Source organism: Myotis brandtii, unplaced genomic scaffold (assembly GCF_000412655.1).
Source record: "Myotis brandtii unplaced genomic scaffold, ASM41265v1 scaffold138, whole genome shotgun sequence".
Lineage (NCBI taxonomy): Eukaryota > Metazoa > Chordata > Mammalia > Chiroptera > Vespertilionidae > Myotis > Myotis brandtii.
The window spans coordinates 1,098,321-1,113,675 of record NW_005354915.1 but is presented as its reverse complement, the minus strand read 5'-3'; the positions used below and the strand labels follow the sequence as shown (position 1 = coordinate 1,113,675).

Here is a 15,355-nt window from a genome sequence, read left to right as displayed (position 1 = left end):
GCAGCCTGGCTCCGCCGGCCCCTCCTGCGGGCCTGGGGAGGATCACTCTCCCCACACGACAGGTCCTGTGACCTCAGTTGTGCCACAGCCACTCCAGCTCCTTTGAATTTGCAAAAGAGGGAAAAAAGCCCTAGACAAGCTTCAAGTGGACAAAAACCAGATGCCTGTGGCGTCTCGTTCAGTGAGAACAGATGTTGGGCCCGGCCTCATTGCGGTGATGGATGGTGCGCGCTCTGCAAACCTCCCCCGGGCTCAGGGCCACAGGCCGGCGTGCTGGGGTGCGTGTGGGAGCCCCCGCGAGCGGCAGCCTGGGTTCGGCGCCTGAGCCAGGCAGGGCCAGGCTTTAGGAACCTGGCCGGGTGTTAAATACCAGCCAGGCCCATCGGCACTGGCCCCCAGGAGTAGGGGGACCCTGTTGGCAGTACCTTTACCCAAGCCCACTCTCTGCAGTTAGCAAACATCGCCCCGTCCACCATCATCGTGACGGGTGTTCACCAGCAACCCCCGGAAAGGACCCATTCTCCCATTTTACAGATGGGTAGCGTGAGGCTCATTGAAGCCCCACAGCTGGAGGGTCTCTGAGCCGGACTGGAACTCAGGGCTCCTGTCTCAGGAGACCCCCCTGGGTGGGGAGAGGAGGTGGCTTCTGTCCGAGGAGACGAAGCAGCTCTGTCTCTTTCCCTCCGCAGAGACGTGTGCCGTCAACAATGGAGGCTGCGACCGGACGTGCAAGGACACGGCCACGGGCGTGCGGTGCAGCTGCCCCGTGGGATTCACCCTGCAGCCCGACGGGAAGACGTGCAAAGGTCAGCCTGGAGCCGTGAGCAGTGCCCGCCTCCGCTCCTTGGCCACGGCAGGGCAGGCGGAGCAGGGCCTGCGATGCCAGCCAGTGGGGTGGGCATGGGACGGGAAGCTGAGCTGTCGTCCGCATGTCGGGGGGAGGGGCTGAGCAGAGGGAGGCTCGGCACCCGCGCCCCCACGGCGTCCCAGGGAATGCTGGTTCCACCGCGCACCTCCAGGCTCCGGGGCACGAAAACAGGGTTCTCCTAGCAGAACTGGGCTGCACGTTGGGTGACAGGTGCCTTCCTGGCCTCGTGATTCATGTGGTTCCCCAAGGGGTCGGGCTGGCGCGTTTCCTCACCCCCACGGCTGTGACCGCGTGGCGCAGGGCGACGCGGGAAGCAGGGTCTGCTCATCCCTGATGGGATTGTCCGCTCGTCCCTGTTAAAAAGTAAGGATTCTGTGTCCTTGTCACTGGAGGAGTGAAGTGGGGGGAGGGGGGTCTCAGCTGAGGGTGCAAAGGACCTGTCTGCGGCTGGAACAGGAGGAGCCGGGGGCTGAGGATCCTGAGCTTGGAGGCACATGGCCCCTGCTCAGCCCCACCGCCCGGAGGCAGGAAGTGCCGCTCGCTCAGTCCCAGACGGGTTTTCTGGACCCCTCCTGCGGGCAGGAGCTGGGGGACGGGGGATGAAACAGTCTGTTCCTGAGGTCTTCTGTTGAGTGCAGAAGACAGATGTTCATGTTTCACAATCACGGGGATCAGTGTGAACCAGCCTGCTCGGGGCTGGACCGACAAGTCCAGCTTGGCGGGAGCTGGAGGCCAGGCGGAGGGGCCGGACCTGGGCGTGAGCAGGCCGAGGGCCAGGGAGAGGTGCGGTCAGGGCAGCACCTCCAAGGGCATGGGGCTGCCGCGGGGCCTGGGCTTCCAGGTCCCAGAGGCAGGCAGTGCCCAGGTCTGGGGAGGGGCCGGGAGGCCAGATGGTGCAGGGCCTGTGGGCCAGGGAAGGGGTTGGCCCTTCATCCTTTGAGCCTTGGTGAGGCCCCAAAGCTACTGGGCAGGGGCAGCCGAGGCCAGGCTTTCCCTGGGGGAGGGTCCCTGGCCGTTGCTGGTCTCTGGGCAGCTGCCACCTTCACCCAGGCTCCAGGGACACTGGCTTGGGCCCGGGGCGTGAAGGTGAAGAGTGGTCTGGATGCTGTCTGATGCGTTAGGACTTAGGGATCATGGACTAGTCTAGAATGCGGGATAAGGACATCCTAACGTCTTCATGGCAGGAACCCTGGAAACCAAACGTTGGGTTTGGTGCTGTAGAGCCTCGGCTCGCAGCCGAGTCCCGGGGCTCCGCTCCTCAGGCAGCGTGTACATCCTGGTGTTGGCCGGGCCCGGAGGGCGTGTCAGAGGACCGGCCTCAAAGGGGCCGTGTCTTCCGGAACCAGAAAGGTCGTTGTCAAGCTAATGGCTGGAGGTCAGGTAGCAGAGGCCTCAGGAAATCCAGAGGGATCGCAAGGGCAGGTGGAGGCCGGGTGGGAAAGGGGGTTCTAGAGGATTCGCCCCAAGCCCTCCCAGGTCCGGTCTCAAGGCTGCACCCATGACCTTGGGAAGGGTGTCCTGCTAGCGGGTCCTTCCGAGAGGAGGGCGTCTGGGGCCTCCACTTCTTGAGCTGGAGCCGGGTTTCCTCAGGCACCAGCCACCCCTCCCGGCACCTTCCAGAACAGAGAACCCCACCCACTGCCTGTTCCTCTCCTCCCGCTCCTGCCTCTGCCCCTCCACCCAGCCCACCCCCCAGCTCCTCCCTCTGCTCCCACCCGAAAGCCCTCACCTGCATGCCTCTGGGTGGCCAGGCTGCATCCTCCCCTCCCCCACACAGTGCTGACCCTCGAACACTGACCATTTGAATGTTCCAGCAGATGGCTCGAGACCCCGCCCTCCTCTCAGCCCCCCAACTCCCTCGTTTCCTCACTCACCCATCCATCCAGTGAGCACCCCTGGGCGTCACTGTGCCAGCCTGTGCCAGGCCCTGGGCTCCCGACGGGCCTGATACCCACGCCCCGGCCCCTGTGCTTAAGGCCCTTCCATAGCCCTGAGGGCAGGCCCAGTGACAAGGGAGCAGCTAAATGAGAGAAGGTCAGAGAAGGCTTCGGGGGCAGTGTTCCCAGGGGCAGGCTGGGTGGGGGCTGCCCAGACAGGAGCCGGGGGCAGAGAGAGCAAGGGGGCCGGGCCCGGCCTGCAACGGGACTGGCCTTTCCTCTGGGACAGCGGGAGGCCACAGAAGACCCGTGGACAGGAAGGGGACTCTGGCCGCCTGGCGAGGGCTGGTGGGAGCACAGTGGAGAAGGAGGGGAGTCTAGAGGGGCAGGAAGTGAGAAGAGGAGCTGCCCTCCGCGCCCCCCCCCCACATGCACCGCGTCAGAATGAAGGTAGAGGAGCCATCGGTGCCCAGGGCTCCCACAGTGTGTCACGGCTGCAGCTGGGGGTTGCTTCCCAGGTGGTGACCCCAGCAGCCTGCTGCACCGGCCTGGCCTGAGCAGACATGCCTCCTGCCTCCTGTCTGGTTGCTATGACAGCCCTTAGCCGACAGGTCCAGATGGGAGGGGTGGCACCGCGGCTGCAGGGGCCTGAGGCGTCCCTGAAGGCAGTGCCACGTGCAGGGCCAGTCTCACCAGCGACACTGGGAGCCCGAGGCCTGGGGAGGTGCCTTTCCCTGCCCAGGGCGCACAGCCGGCTGGGGCAGGGCTGAGGTGGGCCTTCGCTCTGCGAGAAGCTTCCAGTTAGAGATCCCCATCTTCCCATAATCCCCAGGGGAGGCAACAGTGGCGATGCCGGGGCCTCTGCCTGGGCAGGCCTCGCGGACTTCTCGTCTGCCTTCTCGAGGCAGGAAAAGCGAGGGGCAGGATGGAACCAGTCTCCTGCCTGGGACTCTGGCACCTGGCGCAGAGTGACCTTGCTTCCAGGGAGGTGCCTGTGGCACGGGACGGGGGCGTGCGGCCTCGGCTCAGGTCAGGCCCAGTGGGCGCTGCAACCTGAGTGGGCAGCCCTTTCTGTGCTGCTTCCTGTGTGCCCGTCCTGGAGGTCAGCTCTTCCTTCTCTAACTACCTGCTGGGTCCTGTCCGGAGGGGTGACCGCCTGGGGGCTGAGGGCCAGCCCATGGGGAGCACCTCAGGGGCAGGGTCTCTTGACCGTCTGGCAGCTGGCCAGAGCCTAGAGCAAAGCTGGCAGGGCAGGGAGCTCAGGCTGCGGCAGCCCACAGGCCGCGTGGGAGGGAGACGGCTGCCATCACCCCAGGTGCCGGCGGAGGCCTCCGCGAGACGCTCAGGACTGAGGGTGAGGCGTGGGGCCGGGCCACGCTCGTCAAGTGCTGAGTGAAGAACGGCTCCGACCAACAGGCCGGCATGGGGTGGGCAAGCAGGAAGAGGCCAACTGAGCATCTGCCTGCAGCGCCTCCCCCAGCGGGCACTGCGAGTCCACTGAGCGCTGACCCATGTCACTCTCTTACCCCTCGAGGTGCCTCCGATCCTGGTCTCACAGACCGAGAGTCAAGGTCACAGCCGTGGGAAGGCAGCCGCCTGCCCCAGGCCTCACTGCCCTGCAGCTGCCCTCTCAGGTGGTGAGAGGACACAGGGCCCTCGGCCTCCCGTTGTCTTGCCCGACAGCACCCGATGGCCACGTCCGGGGGAAGTGGTGTCACCATCCTCCTGACCCCCTGCTGAGCTGGGACCCCCATCCTTATGTTCAGTGGAGAAACTGAGGCCAGCCCTGGGCAGTGGGCACAGCAGGTCAGGGAAGGGCGGTGCTGGGCCATCACCCCCACTTGTAGCCCATGCTCCTCGCCCCGCGCTTGGCTCCACAGACATCAACGAGTGCCTGGCCAACAACGGGGGCTGCGACCACTCCTGCCGCAACACCGTGGGCAGCTTCGAGTGCGGCTGCCGCAAGGGCTACAAGCTGCTGACCGACGAGCGGACGTGCCAAGGTGAGCCTTCTCGGTGCCAGGGCGTGCCGTCCGCCCGGCCCCTTCCCCTCCCGCTGTCCCGGCTCTGGGAGAAGAGGCGAGTGTGGGGTGGGGTGGTCCACCTGCCGGCTGGCCGGGCTCTGGGAGAAATAGGTCGAGTGTTGGGGTCCTTAGCATGTGCGCCTGACCTCCCCGCCTCCCTGTCCTTTATGACTCCAGGGCCCAGAGAGAGAGCAGCAGGGGTCCCAGGGGGCACAGCCCGTGGGTAGCAGAGATCATCAGCTGTGTTCCCTCCCCTCCTCCCATGGCCTCAGCGGTGGAGTGCTGCCACCTGGTGGAAGCAACAGCACATTGCAGGTGCTCTCCGACATCCTTTATAGGGTCCCGGCACCTGCTAGGAGCAGGGTAATGGGAGGAGAAATCTGGGCAGAAGCCAAGAATCAGAGCGCGGGATAAGTCCAGCCGACATCCCGGTTCAGAAGGAGCCCAGGGCGTGAGCAGTGGGGAGAGTGGTCGGAGGGCTTCCTGAGGTGGGGCGCGGGTGAAATGCTTGAAAAAGGCATTTTCCAGGGGGAGCCAGGGAGGTAAACCCACCCAGGAAGTGGCACTGCTGGGCTGAGGGAGCTTGGGGACCACAGCGGGAGCTCTGTGGGGCTGGATGAGGCCACTGAGAATACAGGGGTGCCCTGGGGGCCAGCTTTGGGAGGGGTTGCTGAGGGCCGGGCCAGGGAAGCCTGTCACAATTACTGTTACGGTCTAGTCATTTCGTGTCCACAGGGTTCCAGTAGCTGCAGCCACGCATGGCCGAGTCTGGCTGTGGGGCTTACAGCTTCTGCCTGTGATTGCTGCTCAGAGCCTGGCTCCAGGGCAGCTCGAGGCCCTGAGGGGTGAGGGAGGGCCCAGGGCCAGCCCATCCAGGGGCTCAGCACAACCCAGGGCCAGGCTTCCTCTCAGGGCACAAGGGTGTGCTGGGAGCTCAGCATCTGTCCAGGCCCCAATCAAGGCCCCTCTGCACTCGACTTTGTTTCTCCCTCTGCCCTGTGGGGGGCTGAAGGGGGCCCCTGACTTTGCATCCCCAGCTGCCCTGTGAGAGAGGCAGGCAGCTGCCAAGGTGGAAGAGGAGGCGGCCACTTGTCTGCTTCTGGTCTCTGGCCGTGTCTTCTCCAGCCTCTTCCAGACTCATCTCTAAGGCCTGGGGCTCTGGCCATGCCCCACCCCTGCCCCCGCACTACCCAGGGCTCCCCAGCTCCAGCAGGGAGGGGTCTAAGCGCCTTTGCTTGGACTCAGGGCCCTGGGGATGGGGACCCCAGACACCTCCCCAACCCCCCTGAGCTCCTCACAATCCCTGGGCGCCCTGTGCTGCCACCTCCCGCCTTTGCCTGCAGCTCCCTCCCCCACCCCAGCTCCTTCATTGCAAACTAGCCCAGGGGCCACAGCATCAGCTCTCCCCGGACCCCCACCCAGAAGGGATCACAGCCTCCTTTGAGCGCCCACAGCACGTGTTATTGCAAACACACACGTATTCTGAACATGCGTGCAGTCACATGAGCTAACGTGCTCAGAGAATGAGCTCCCTCTGCAGGGCCCATGGAGAAGCAGGCGCCACCACCTGTCCCGCAGGAGCCGTTCTCCTCTGAATTCTCGGCAGCTCAGACCTGTCTCCTGTGGGCATGTGGCTTATTCCATCTCCAGCAGCAAGCACTCTTCCTTTTCACCCCGGCTGCCAGGAAACTCAGTCAGGTTTCACATGCTGTCCAGGCCCTTACTCCCCTCATGGGCAGCATATCTCCCCCTGCTCCTGTCTGTCTGCTGTTTCCCTTGTTTCCTAAAGAGGCATGTGGGGTGATGGGAAAACATACTTTGGTCAGCAACCAGGAGGCCTGGCTTCATGCCCCCGTTCAGCTGCCTCCTTAGCCCCTGTCAGTTTCCTGCAGGGGTGGGTTAAAGACCAATCCGGCCGGCGTGGCTCAGTGGTTGAGCATTGCCCTATGAACCAGGAGGTCACAGTTCGATTCCCGGTCAGGCACATGCCCGGGTTGTGGGTTCAATCCCCACTGGGGGGCGTGCAGAAGGCAGCCAGTCAATGATTCTCTCTCGTTGTCTAGATTTCTCTCTCTCTTTCTCCCTTCCTCTCTGAAATCAATAAAAATATGTTAAAAAAATTAAAATCCAATCCTAATCACAGTTAACTGTGGGGTATTAAAATGGCAGAAATTCATAATAACCCTTCCATTCAAGATATTCCCACCTTGCCCACCTCCAGAGAAGACACGAGGTGGCTCCTGGAAGCACAGGCAGTGGAGACAAAGGAAAGCCAGGCAGCGACAGGAAGCGGTGGGCTGTGCACTGAGCTGGCCCAGGGGCAGGCGTGCCCCTCCACCCACCTGACACGCCTCCCCATACTCTCTCCCTGTGGCCACGCAGACGTTGACGAGTGCTCCTTCGCGCGGACCTGCGACCACATCTGTGTCAACTCCCCAGGCAGCTTCCAGTGTGTGTGCCACCGCGGCTACACGCTCTACGGGACAACCCACTGCGGAGGTCTGCAGCCCGCCCTCCAAGGCCACCTCCCCCCGAGGCACGCGCCGCCGCACGGCCCCCTGCACCACACCCCACACCCTCACCCTCACCCTCACCCTGACCAGCCTGGGGGGCTAAGGGAGGCTCGGGACTGGTGGGCAGAGGGGCTCAGCCAAAGGAAAGGCAGGAGGATAGGGAGGGGCAGCAAGTACCCACTGGGTGCTAAGCCTTGGCCAGGTTGTGGGCTTAGACCTGGAAACAGCTACAGGGAACTCCCGTCTGGAAGAGGGTGGTCGCCACAGAGAATCCCATGGGCAGTTCATTCAGTGGGAGAAGTGGCAACAGAGAAGGGCAGAGCAGGGAGGTGGTAAGGGATCCTAAAGGAGGAGTGGTCGGGTCAAGATGAGGGGGAGCCTGTCAGAGGGGTCAGCCTGTGCAAAGGCCCTGAGGCAGAGTGACCCAGAGGCAGCCAGAGAGGCCAGACCCCCGTGAGCATGGCGGGAGGTGCAGGTGGGATACGGGGCTTCATGAGCCCGGAGGGGACTTGGGCTCTATTCCCTGTGAGAAGAGAAACCGCTGGAAGCTTTAGGACTGGGACATGGCCAAGTTCATGTACCGAGACTGCTCTGGCTGCGATGTGTTTAGGAGAGTGGGACCCGGGCACCAGTGGGGAGACAGCTCCAGACATGGGAGCCAGAGCTGCCAGAGCTTGGGCGGGATGGGAGGGGCACAGAGGAGGCACAGACTTGGGACTGGCAGGTGTATGCACACGCGTCCCCTGTGGTCCTGGGTGTCTCTTCCCTCCCTGTGCCTGGGGCAGCCGTGAGGGCCCGCTGGGTGGGGCAGGGAAGTGATCGGGCACAGCTGGTGCTGGGGGTGGCACCTGGGGTAGGCTGCAGGGACTCCCCAAAACCTGGGCACCAGCTTCCCTGGGCCGGCCGTTCCCCAAATGTGGGCGGCCGGGTGCTCACAGTCGTGTACCCAGTGTGAATGCAGTCTAGCCCTCCCCCACGACGGGAGCTTTTGGCCTTGGGCGGTCCGAGGAGGAAGGGCTCAGAGGTGACAGGAGGCGGGGCTGGGAAGGGCCTGTCCCAAGTCCCACAGTGAGAAGAGGCCACAAGGTCCCTGGGCCAGTGCTCCTCCTGCCCCACGACCTGATGGGAACTTTAATTTTGTGCCACTGCTCTGCCCGGCCCCCGTCTGAGCAAGAGGGGTGTATCAGTGTGTGTGGGAGTCTTGTGTGTGCTCACGTGTGTGTGTTCACGTGTGTGTGCATGCTTGGATGTGTGATGTGTGCAGCCCCGTGTCTGCACAGTGACAGTGTCAGGCTAGGGTCAGGGGATTCCCAGCCCTCCTGCCCCGAGGGTGTGGCCTGGGCTGGCCAATCCTGCCCCTCCTGCCCTTACCCTCCTGCCCTCCCCCCGCCTGTGCTGCAGACGTGGACGAGTGCAGCATGAGCAACGGGAGCTGCGACCAGGGCTGCGTCAACACCAAGGGCAGCTTCGAGTGCGTCTGCCCCCCGGGGAGGCGACTCCACTGGAACCGGAAGGACTGCGTGGGTGAGTGCCCTGGGGCAGGTGCCCTGGGGTGGGCATCGCTGGGACCCACCCTCTGTTCCATGCCTGGTGGGCAGGGAGGGACAGTGGCTTCTGCAGGCGGGTGATCTAGGCAGGTGCTGGGCAGGTGCCTCTGCTGCTGGCCCCTGGCTGACAAGAATGAGGCCTACAGAAGCGAGGGGACATGGTGGCGGAGCGCCAGGAGTCAGCTGAGCACAGACAGACCTGGGGGGTGGGGTCCTGGGCTCAGCATGTACAGCGCAGCATGTGCAGTGGGCTCAGGAGGAGCTGGAGGCTCAGAGGGAGGGAGTGGAGGCCTTGGCTCCCCCTTGTCCTGCCAAGGAGCTGGTGGGGGTGGGGGTTCCGGGTGCAGCAGCAGCAGAGCCTGGGTGGGGAGCACGGGGGAGCATCTGGGTCTCTCCAGACCCACCCCTGCCCAGGCTGCCAGCCCCTCAGCGTGAGGCAGGCCTCTTAGAGCGAGGGATCCTCCGCCCTCTGCTGGTGCTCGGGGTCTGGACAGTCCCCCACACTCACTGGCTCCACAAGCACATACTGACTGCCCACCCTGTGCCGGGCCTGCTCTGGGTGCGGGGACTGCCCAGGGCAGCCAGCGAGCCTTGTAGCCCCGAGTCCTGTCTGGTCTGAGCCCGCTGGGACTCCTCCCAGAAGCAAAGCCCCAGCTCTCTGCATGGCCAGAGGCCACTGCAGCCTGGCCTGGTGGCTGTCCCCTCACCTCCTTGCCCCACGTCACCCACTGAGCTCCTGGATGTGGTCCTCCCCCGAGCACAGGGGGGGCGCGCACTTCTGTGACTGGAGGCTCCTTACTCCGAGCACAACCTGGACACCATCCGCTCCCCTCGCCCTCTGCCCTCCCGGTACTTCCCCTTTCCTCCACTGCCCCCCCCCCCCACCTCCAAACACAATGGCTGTTCCCACCCTCCCGGGCTGTGGCTGTCCTCACTGGAGTGTGTGTTCTGCACAGCGAGCAGGACTGAGGGGCTGTCTTGTTCCCTGCTGAACCCCAGCACTAGAGCAGAGCTAGCAGCTAGTCACTCGTAGTATCTGTTGAGAGAAGAGCGCCATCACTCGATACTGGAAATCAGGAAGTCAGACCGATCACGCTGAGCGGAGCGCACTGGTCCTGCCGACGTGGGCGAAGGCGTGTTGGGCTGTGTGGTCAGGTCTCGGGAGCATGGCTGGTGCTGAGAAGCCTGCCCGCCGGGCACTGCCTTCCCGCCTGGGGCTGTGCCCACCAGTTCCTTGGGGTCCTGCTGGGGCTGGTGTTTACCGGAGCTACGGAGCCAACAGGCTTTCTCTAGGACATGCCTCTTTCTTCCTCTTGGGTTTTGGATTTGTTTTTATTAACAGCTTTATTGAGAAACATGCAATTCACCCATTTAAAGTGTGTGATTCAAACCCTCGCCTGTTTGCTCAGTGGATAGAGCATCACCCTGCAGACTGAAGGGTCCTGGGTTCAATTCCGGTCAAGGGCACATGCCCGGGTTGTGGGCTCAATCCCCAGTAGGGGTTGTGCAGAAGGCACCCAATCAATGATTCTCTCTCATCGTTGCTGTTTCTCTCTCTCTCCTCCCTTTCTCTCTGAAATCAATAAAAATGTATTTAAAGATAAATAAATAAAAATAAAGAGTGGCCTAGCTGGTTTGGCTCAGTGGATAGAGTGTCAGCCTGCAGACCAAAGGGTCCCGGGTTCTATTCCAGTCAAGGGCACGTACCTTGGTTGCAGGCTCCTCCCCAGCCTGGGGATTCCTGGTTGGGACTTGTGCAGGAGGCAACCAATCGCTGTGTTTCTCTCACATCGATGTGTCTCTCTGTCTTTCCCGCTCTCTTCCACTCTCCCTAAAAAAATCAATGGGAAAATATCCTTGGGCGAGGATTAACAAAATAAATACATAAATAAACAAACAAGTTAAATGCTTTAAAAATAATAAAGTGTGTGAGTCGATGGTTTGCAGCACAGTCACAGCTGTGCAACCCCTGTCAGTTCTAGAGCGTTTTCATTCCAAAAAGAAACCCAGCCCATAGCCGTCACTGCCCGTCTCCCTCCGGCCCAGGCCCAGGCGGCCAGTCAGTGTCTGCAGGGTTCGCTGACCTCGGAGCGCTGCCAGGGCCTCGGTCCTTTTTTTTTTTTTTTTAAATCCTCCCTCAAGGAGTGAGGATATGTTTTCCATTGATATTTTTCAAGTGGAAGGGAACAGGGAGGGGAAGAGACAGAGAAAAACATCCATGTGAGAGAGACCCATCAATTGGTTGTCGTCCACTTGGGACTCGACCAGGAACGGGATTGAACCTGCAACCCAAGCACACGCCCTTGACAGGGAACGAACCTGAGAGCCTCCAGTCCTCAGGCTGATGCGCTAACGACTGAGCCGTGCGGCCAAGGCCCTCATTCCCTGTGCTGCCGAACGCTGGCCGCGCTGTGTGTCCTCGTCAGCGGTGCACGGTGCGCTGTTCCGTGTGGGCGCTCTGGCCTTCGCTGCACGGTCTGTGTAAACACGTTTCCGTTTTCTTGGGTAGATCCCTGGGGATGGAACTGCTGGCCACATGGTCACTGTGTTTAGCTTTGAGGACCTGCCAGACTATTTTTTTAAAATATCTTTTTATTGATTTCAGAGAGAGGAAGGGAGAGGGAGAGAGAGAAGCATCATGATCGGCTGCCTCCTGCACGCCCACTAGGGATCGAGCCCGAATCCTGGGCCTGTGGACTCTGCCGTCTCCCAGCCCCTTCCCACAGAGACAGTCTGGCCCTGGGACAGGTGAGGGGGAGTCCCCCTCAGAAAGCCCCCTCCATGGCCCCTCACGCCTCTCTTGTCTTCCTTCTCAGACACAGGCAGGTGCCTTTCTCCGGCCAAGGCCTTCCCCCGGGCCCAGCTGTGGTGCAGCAAGGCGGGCGGGGTGGAGAGCTGCTCCCTCGCCTGCCCGGCCCACACGCACTTTGTGCCAGGTAACCCAGGCCGTCACGGGATGGGCTGGGTGGGGGCTCCTCCCCCGGGTCCAGCCCCCGCTCCTGCTGCTCCCCAGGAAGGAGACTGGGGGGTGAGGCCCAGCCCTGCTCACGGAGTGGCCCTGGGCAGCTGCCTGGGTCTCCACGGGCCACAGTGGCCCTCCGCTCCGCATACCCTGTAGTCTCGTCGCAGAAAGGAATTGACACAGGCTAGGCCCTGACCTTCATCTCGTTCCCTTGCCCCTCGGAGGCCCCGGGGGACCTGGGGCGCTGGAAGAGGGTGCCGGGTGCGCCTCACCACCCACCTCTCCGCAGACTCAGAAAACAGCTACAGTCTGAGCTGCGGGGTCCCCAGCCTCCAGGGCAGGACGCCGCAGAAGCGCAACGGCACCAGCTCCAGCACCGGGCCCAGCTGCGCAGGTAGCCCTGGCCTGGCCGTGCGCCCCCACCGGGTGCTCCATGGTAGGGGGTGAGGGGTGGGCACGGCCCAGAGGGGAGCTTCCTGGGTGTTGGTAGCCAGCAGGCCGTGGGCTGGGACCACGGAAGGACTCCTCTGACCCCGAGGCTCCTGGACCCCAGCACAGAGTGGCTCATTGACCCTGAGGTGCTGAATTTAGGGTGTGGGTTTCAGGGGCGAGAGTCCTACCCGCTGGGGCCATTAAGTTCTAAAAGCTCCTGAGTCAGCGCTGCCAGGGAAGACCCTGCCCCCAAGTGCCAGCGTGGCCCAGGCAGCTGCCACCCGGCAGGAGCAGGCTGTGTCCCACGCCTGTCCCGTCCAGGGTGCGGACTCAGTGGCATGGCCTTTGCGTGTGTCTAACCCACGACGTGACTCAGCACCTGTGACTGCTGCTGCCTTAGTCCAGGGGCTCTGGTCTGCTCCTCCAGGAAGCAGTAGTCGGGCATCTGAGACTTCCACCCTCCCTCCCGGCTGCCCTCTCCTCTCCCGCTTCCCTGCACACCCAGGCCACGGGAGCTGGCTCTGGGGTGGGGGTTAGGGTGCGGGCCTTCCTTCCTCCACTGAAGATTCTGGCTGGAAGGCCCTGGCTGCAGCCTGCCCCCACCACCCACACTTCACCTTTCTCAGGCCTCACAGGGAGAGCAGTGAGGCAGCGGAGGGCCCCCTCCCCCTGGCAGCCCCTCACACCCAGGCACTCCCTCTGCAGCCCCGGCCCCACCACCTCCTGCCCACAGGAGAGGCCACCACCTGGGGGACTTTGGTTTCCCCAGGTGCCCCCGCCACCCCCATCAGGCAGAAGGCGCGCTTCAAGATCCGAGATGCCAAGTGCCACCTCCGGCCCCGCAGCCGGGAGCCAGCCAAGGAGACCCCAAGGCAGCTGCTGCTGGGTGAGTACCAGCCCGGTACCAGCCCACACAGGGCGGGGTTCCCGTGCCTCGGAGCTGGGAGCCAGGGCCCAGCAGGGTGGGGGCTGCTGAAAGCTACCCCTTGGCCCCTCAGCCCAGCGGCCACACCTGTGCACTGTAGACCACGATGGGGGTCCCTAGGAAGGTGGCCAGCAGGAAGTGGGACCGTCGTCGCTGCCTCACCGGGGGTCAGTGAGCCCCCAGAGCAAGGGCTTTCTGCCTGGCTGTCCAGTGGCAGGAATCACCGGGCTCGCTCAGCAATGCGTTCCTCAGTGAGGGCGGCCCAGGAGGAGGTCCGGCGGGGACTAGCCGGGGAAGCCTGGTGAGGGACCAGGAGGGAGGCAGCTCCGCTCTGCCTCCATGAAGATCGCCGAGCCCCTCAGGCTTGCTCCCCAGCCCTGAGTGGAGCCTCTGGTACAGCTGCACTGGGATGTGCAGTAGGCGCCTCCGGGGATGGGCTCCGAGGGCCGGCAGAGCCGGCTCAGCCACCAGCCCCTCTGGCACCTAGAGCCAGCCCTGGCCTCCAGCCTCAGCTCCCCGTGTGCACCTGGGACCATGAGGCCATTGTGTGCACGGCTGGGTGGGACCTGCTCCCTGCCTGTGCCACTTGGCCACAGCGGCCCCTGCCTTGTCCAGAAAACAGCCACGTGACCTTTGTGACCCTCAAGTGTGACTCCTCCAAGAAGAGGCGCCGTGGCCGGAAGTCCCCATCCAAGGAGGTGACCCACATCACAGCAGAGTTCGAGGTGGAGACAAAGGAAGAGGCCTCAGGTGGGTGAGGGGTCCCCCAGGGGCTGTGGAGGGCATCGGGGAGGCCCGCACATAGGGGGGTGGCAAGATCTGTGGGCATGGCGCTGGCTCCCAGCCCAGCCACGGCTGCTGGAGGTCGAGGCCAGCCTAGCAGGCGAGGACTGGCAGAGGAACTGCCCAGAGCCAGGATGGCAGAGGAGGCCCAGGGCCATGAGAGGAGCAGGGCTCAGGGCCCAGGGACAGCCACACGCCTCTCCACCCTTACAGGGGCCTGGAGGGCTAACCCGCAACCTTCCCAGAACAGACCAGCCAAAGGCCTGTCTTCCCGGGCTCCCCGGGGCTGGTAATTCTGGCTCATGTTTCGTACCAACACCTTCCTCTTGGCTGTGAGTGAGTGGTGAGCGGTGAGAGGAGTTGAGATCTGTCAGCACATGTGGCTGTGTGTGCCCAGCCCCTGGACACTGGAATGCGGGGACCAGACCAGGGCCCTCCCAACTGGTGGCACTTCCAGCCTCAGGGAGGCAGATGTGCACACAGCCCGCCCCGTGCTGGGAGACGCGAGGTGGAGGGCGTGAGAACCAACGGGCACCTGAAGTCCACCCCCGGGCGGCCCAGGAAGTCTTCCCAGAGGTGCCATTGGATTCAGGGCTTGAAATGAAAGTTCACCCAATGGAGAGGGGGCCGGGATGGCATCCAGGCAGAGCAAGTAGAACAGGCCAAGGCTCAGGTCACAGAGAGCAAGATGTGTCCAGAACGCCGTGTGGCAATCAGGGCATCTAAAGCGGAGTTCGCCGCGGGGACCACGCCAGGAGGGGCCCTGGGTGCGAGGCCAGGGAGTTGGGCCTGTTCCTGGGGACGGTGGCAGGATGTTTGAGTGGCAGCAGGAGCACCGTCAGTGGGTGTGCCCTGGGGAGGGGATGTGTGGCAGTGGCAGAGGCCTAGTTTCCAGTCAGATCTGCCGCGTGGCTTTGGGCAGGCGATAGCTCTGGGAGCCTCAGTCTCCTCATCTGTCAGATGGACGCAGCAATGGTGCCTCGCCCCAGGGCTGCTGCAAGAAGGTGCTCCCAGCAGTGGCCTGGCCTAGTGCGGTGCCGGTGCCGGCAGAGAGCAGAGGGGAAGCCTGGGGAAGAGGTAGCTGGGGGGAAGGGGGGAGGAGGTGTGTGACGTTCTCTCCGGCCTGTAGACACCTGCGAGGCGGACTGCGTGCGGAGGCGGGCAGAGCAGAGCGTGCAGGCTGCCATCAGGACCCTGCGGAAGGCCGTCAGCCGGCAGCTCTTCTCCATCCAGGTCGCGGGCACCGAGTACGAGGTGGCCCAGCAGCCGGCCAAGGCCCCGGAGGGCCAGGGCACATGCAGCACAGGCCAGACGCTGCAGGACAGCACCTGCGGTGAGTCCCGGCACAGCCACTCTCTCCCTCCTTCCTCCCACGCGGCCCGGGGAAGGGGCACACGAGGGCGGGGACAGAGAAACGCGAGGCC

At 63.6% G+C, this 15,355-nt stretch overlaps 1 protein-coding gene across 1 annotated transcript in view; it reads left to right on the top strand.

Moving 5' to 3' along the window:
* The window catches only part of SCUBE1 (signal peptide, CUB domain, EGF-like 1), a 116,786-nt gene that overhangs the window by 91,144 nt on the left and 10,287 nt on the right, over nt 1-15,355 (top strand). Inside the window, exons 8-16 of the mRNA XM_005860671.2 lie at nt 690-806; nt 4,626-4,748; nt 7,152-7,268; nt 8,684-8,806; nt 11,646-11,765; nt 12,081-12,185; nt 12,993-13,109; nt 13,764-13,898; nt 15,061-15,264. Coding sequence (XP_005860733.1) covers nt 690-806; nt 4,626-4,748; nt 7,152-7,268; nt 8,684-8,806; nt 11,646-11,765; nt 12,081-12,185; nt 12,993-13,109; nt 13,764-13,898; nt 15,061-15,264 — 1,161 coding nt within the window. The remainder of the gene's footprint in view (nt 1-689; nt 807-4,625; nt 4,749-7,151; nt 7,269-8,683; nt 8,807-11,645; nt 11,766-12,080; nt 12,186-12,992; nt 13,110-13,763; nt 13,899-15,060; nt 15,265-15,355) is intronic.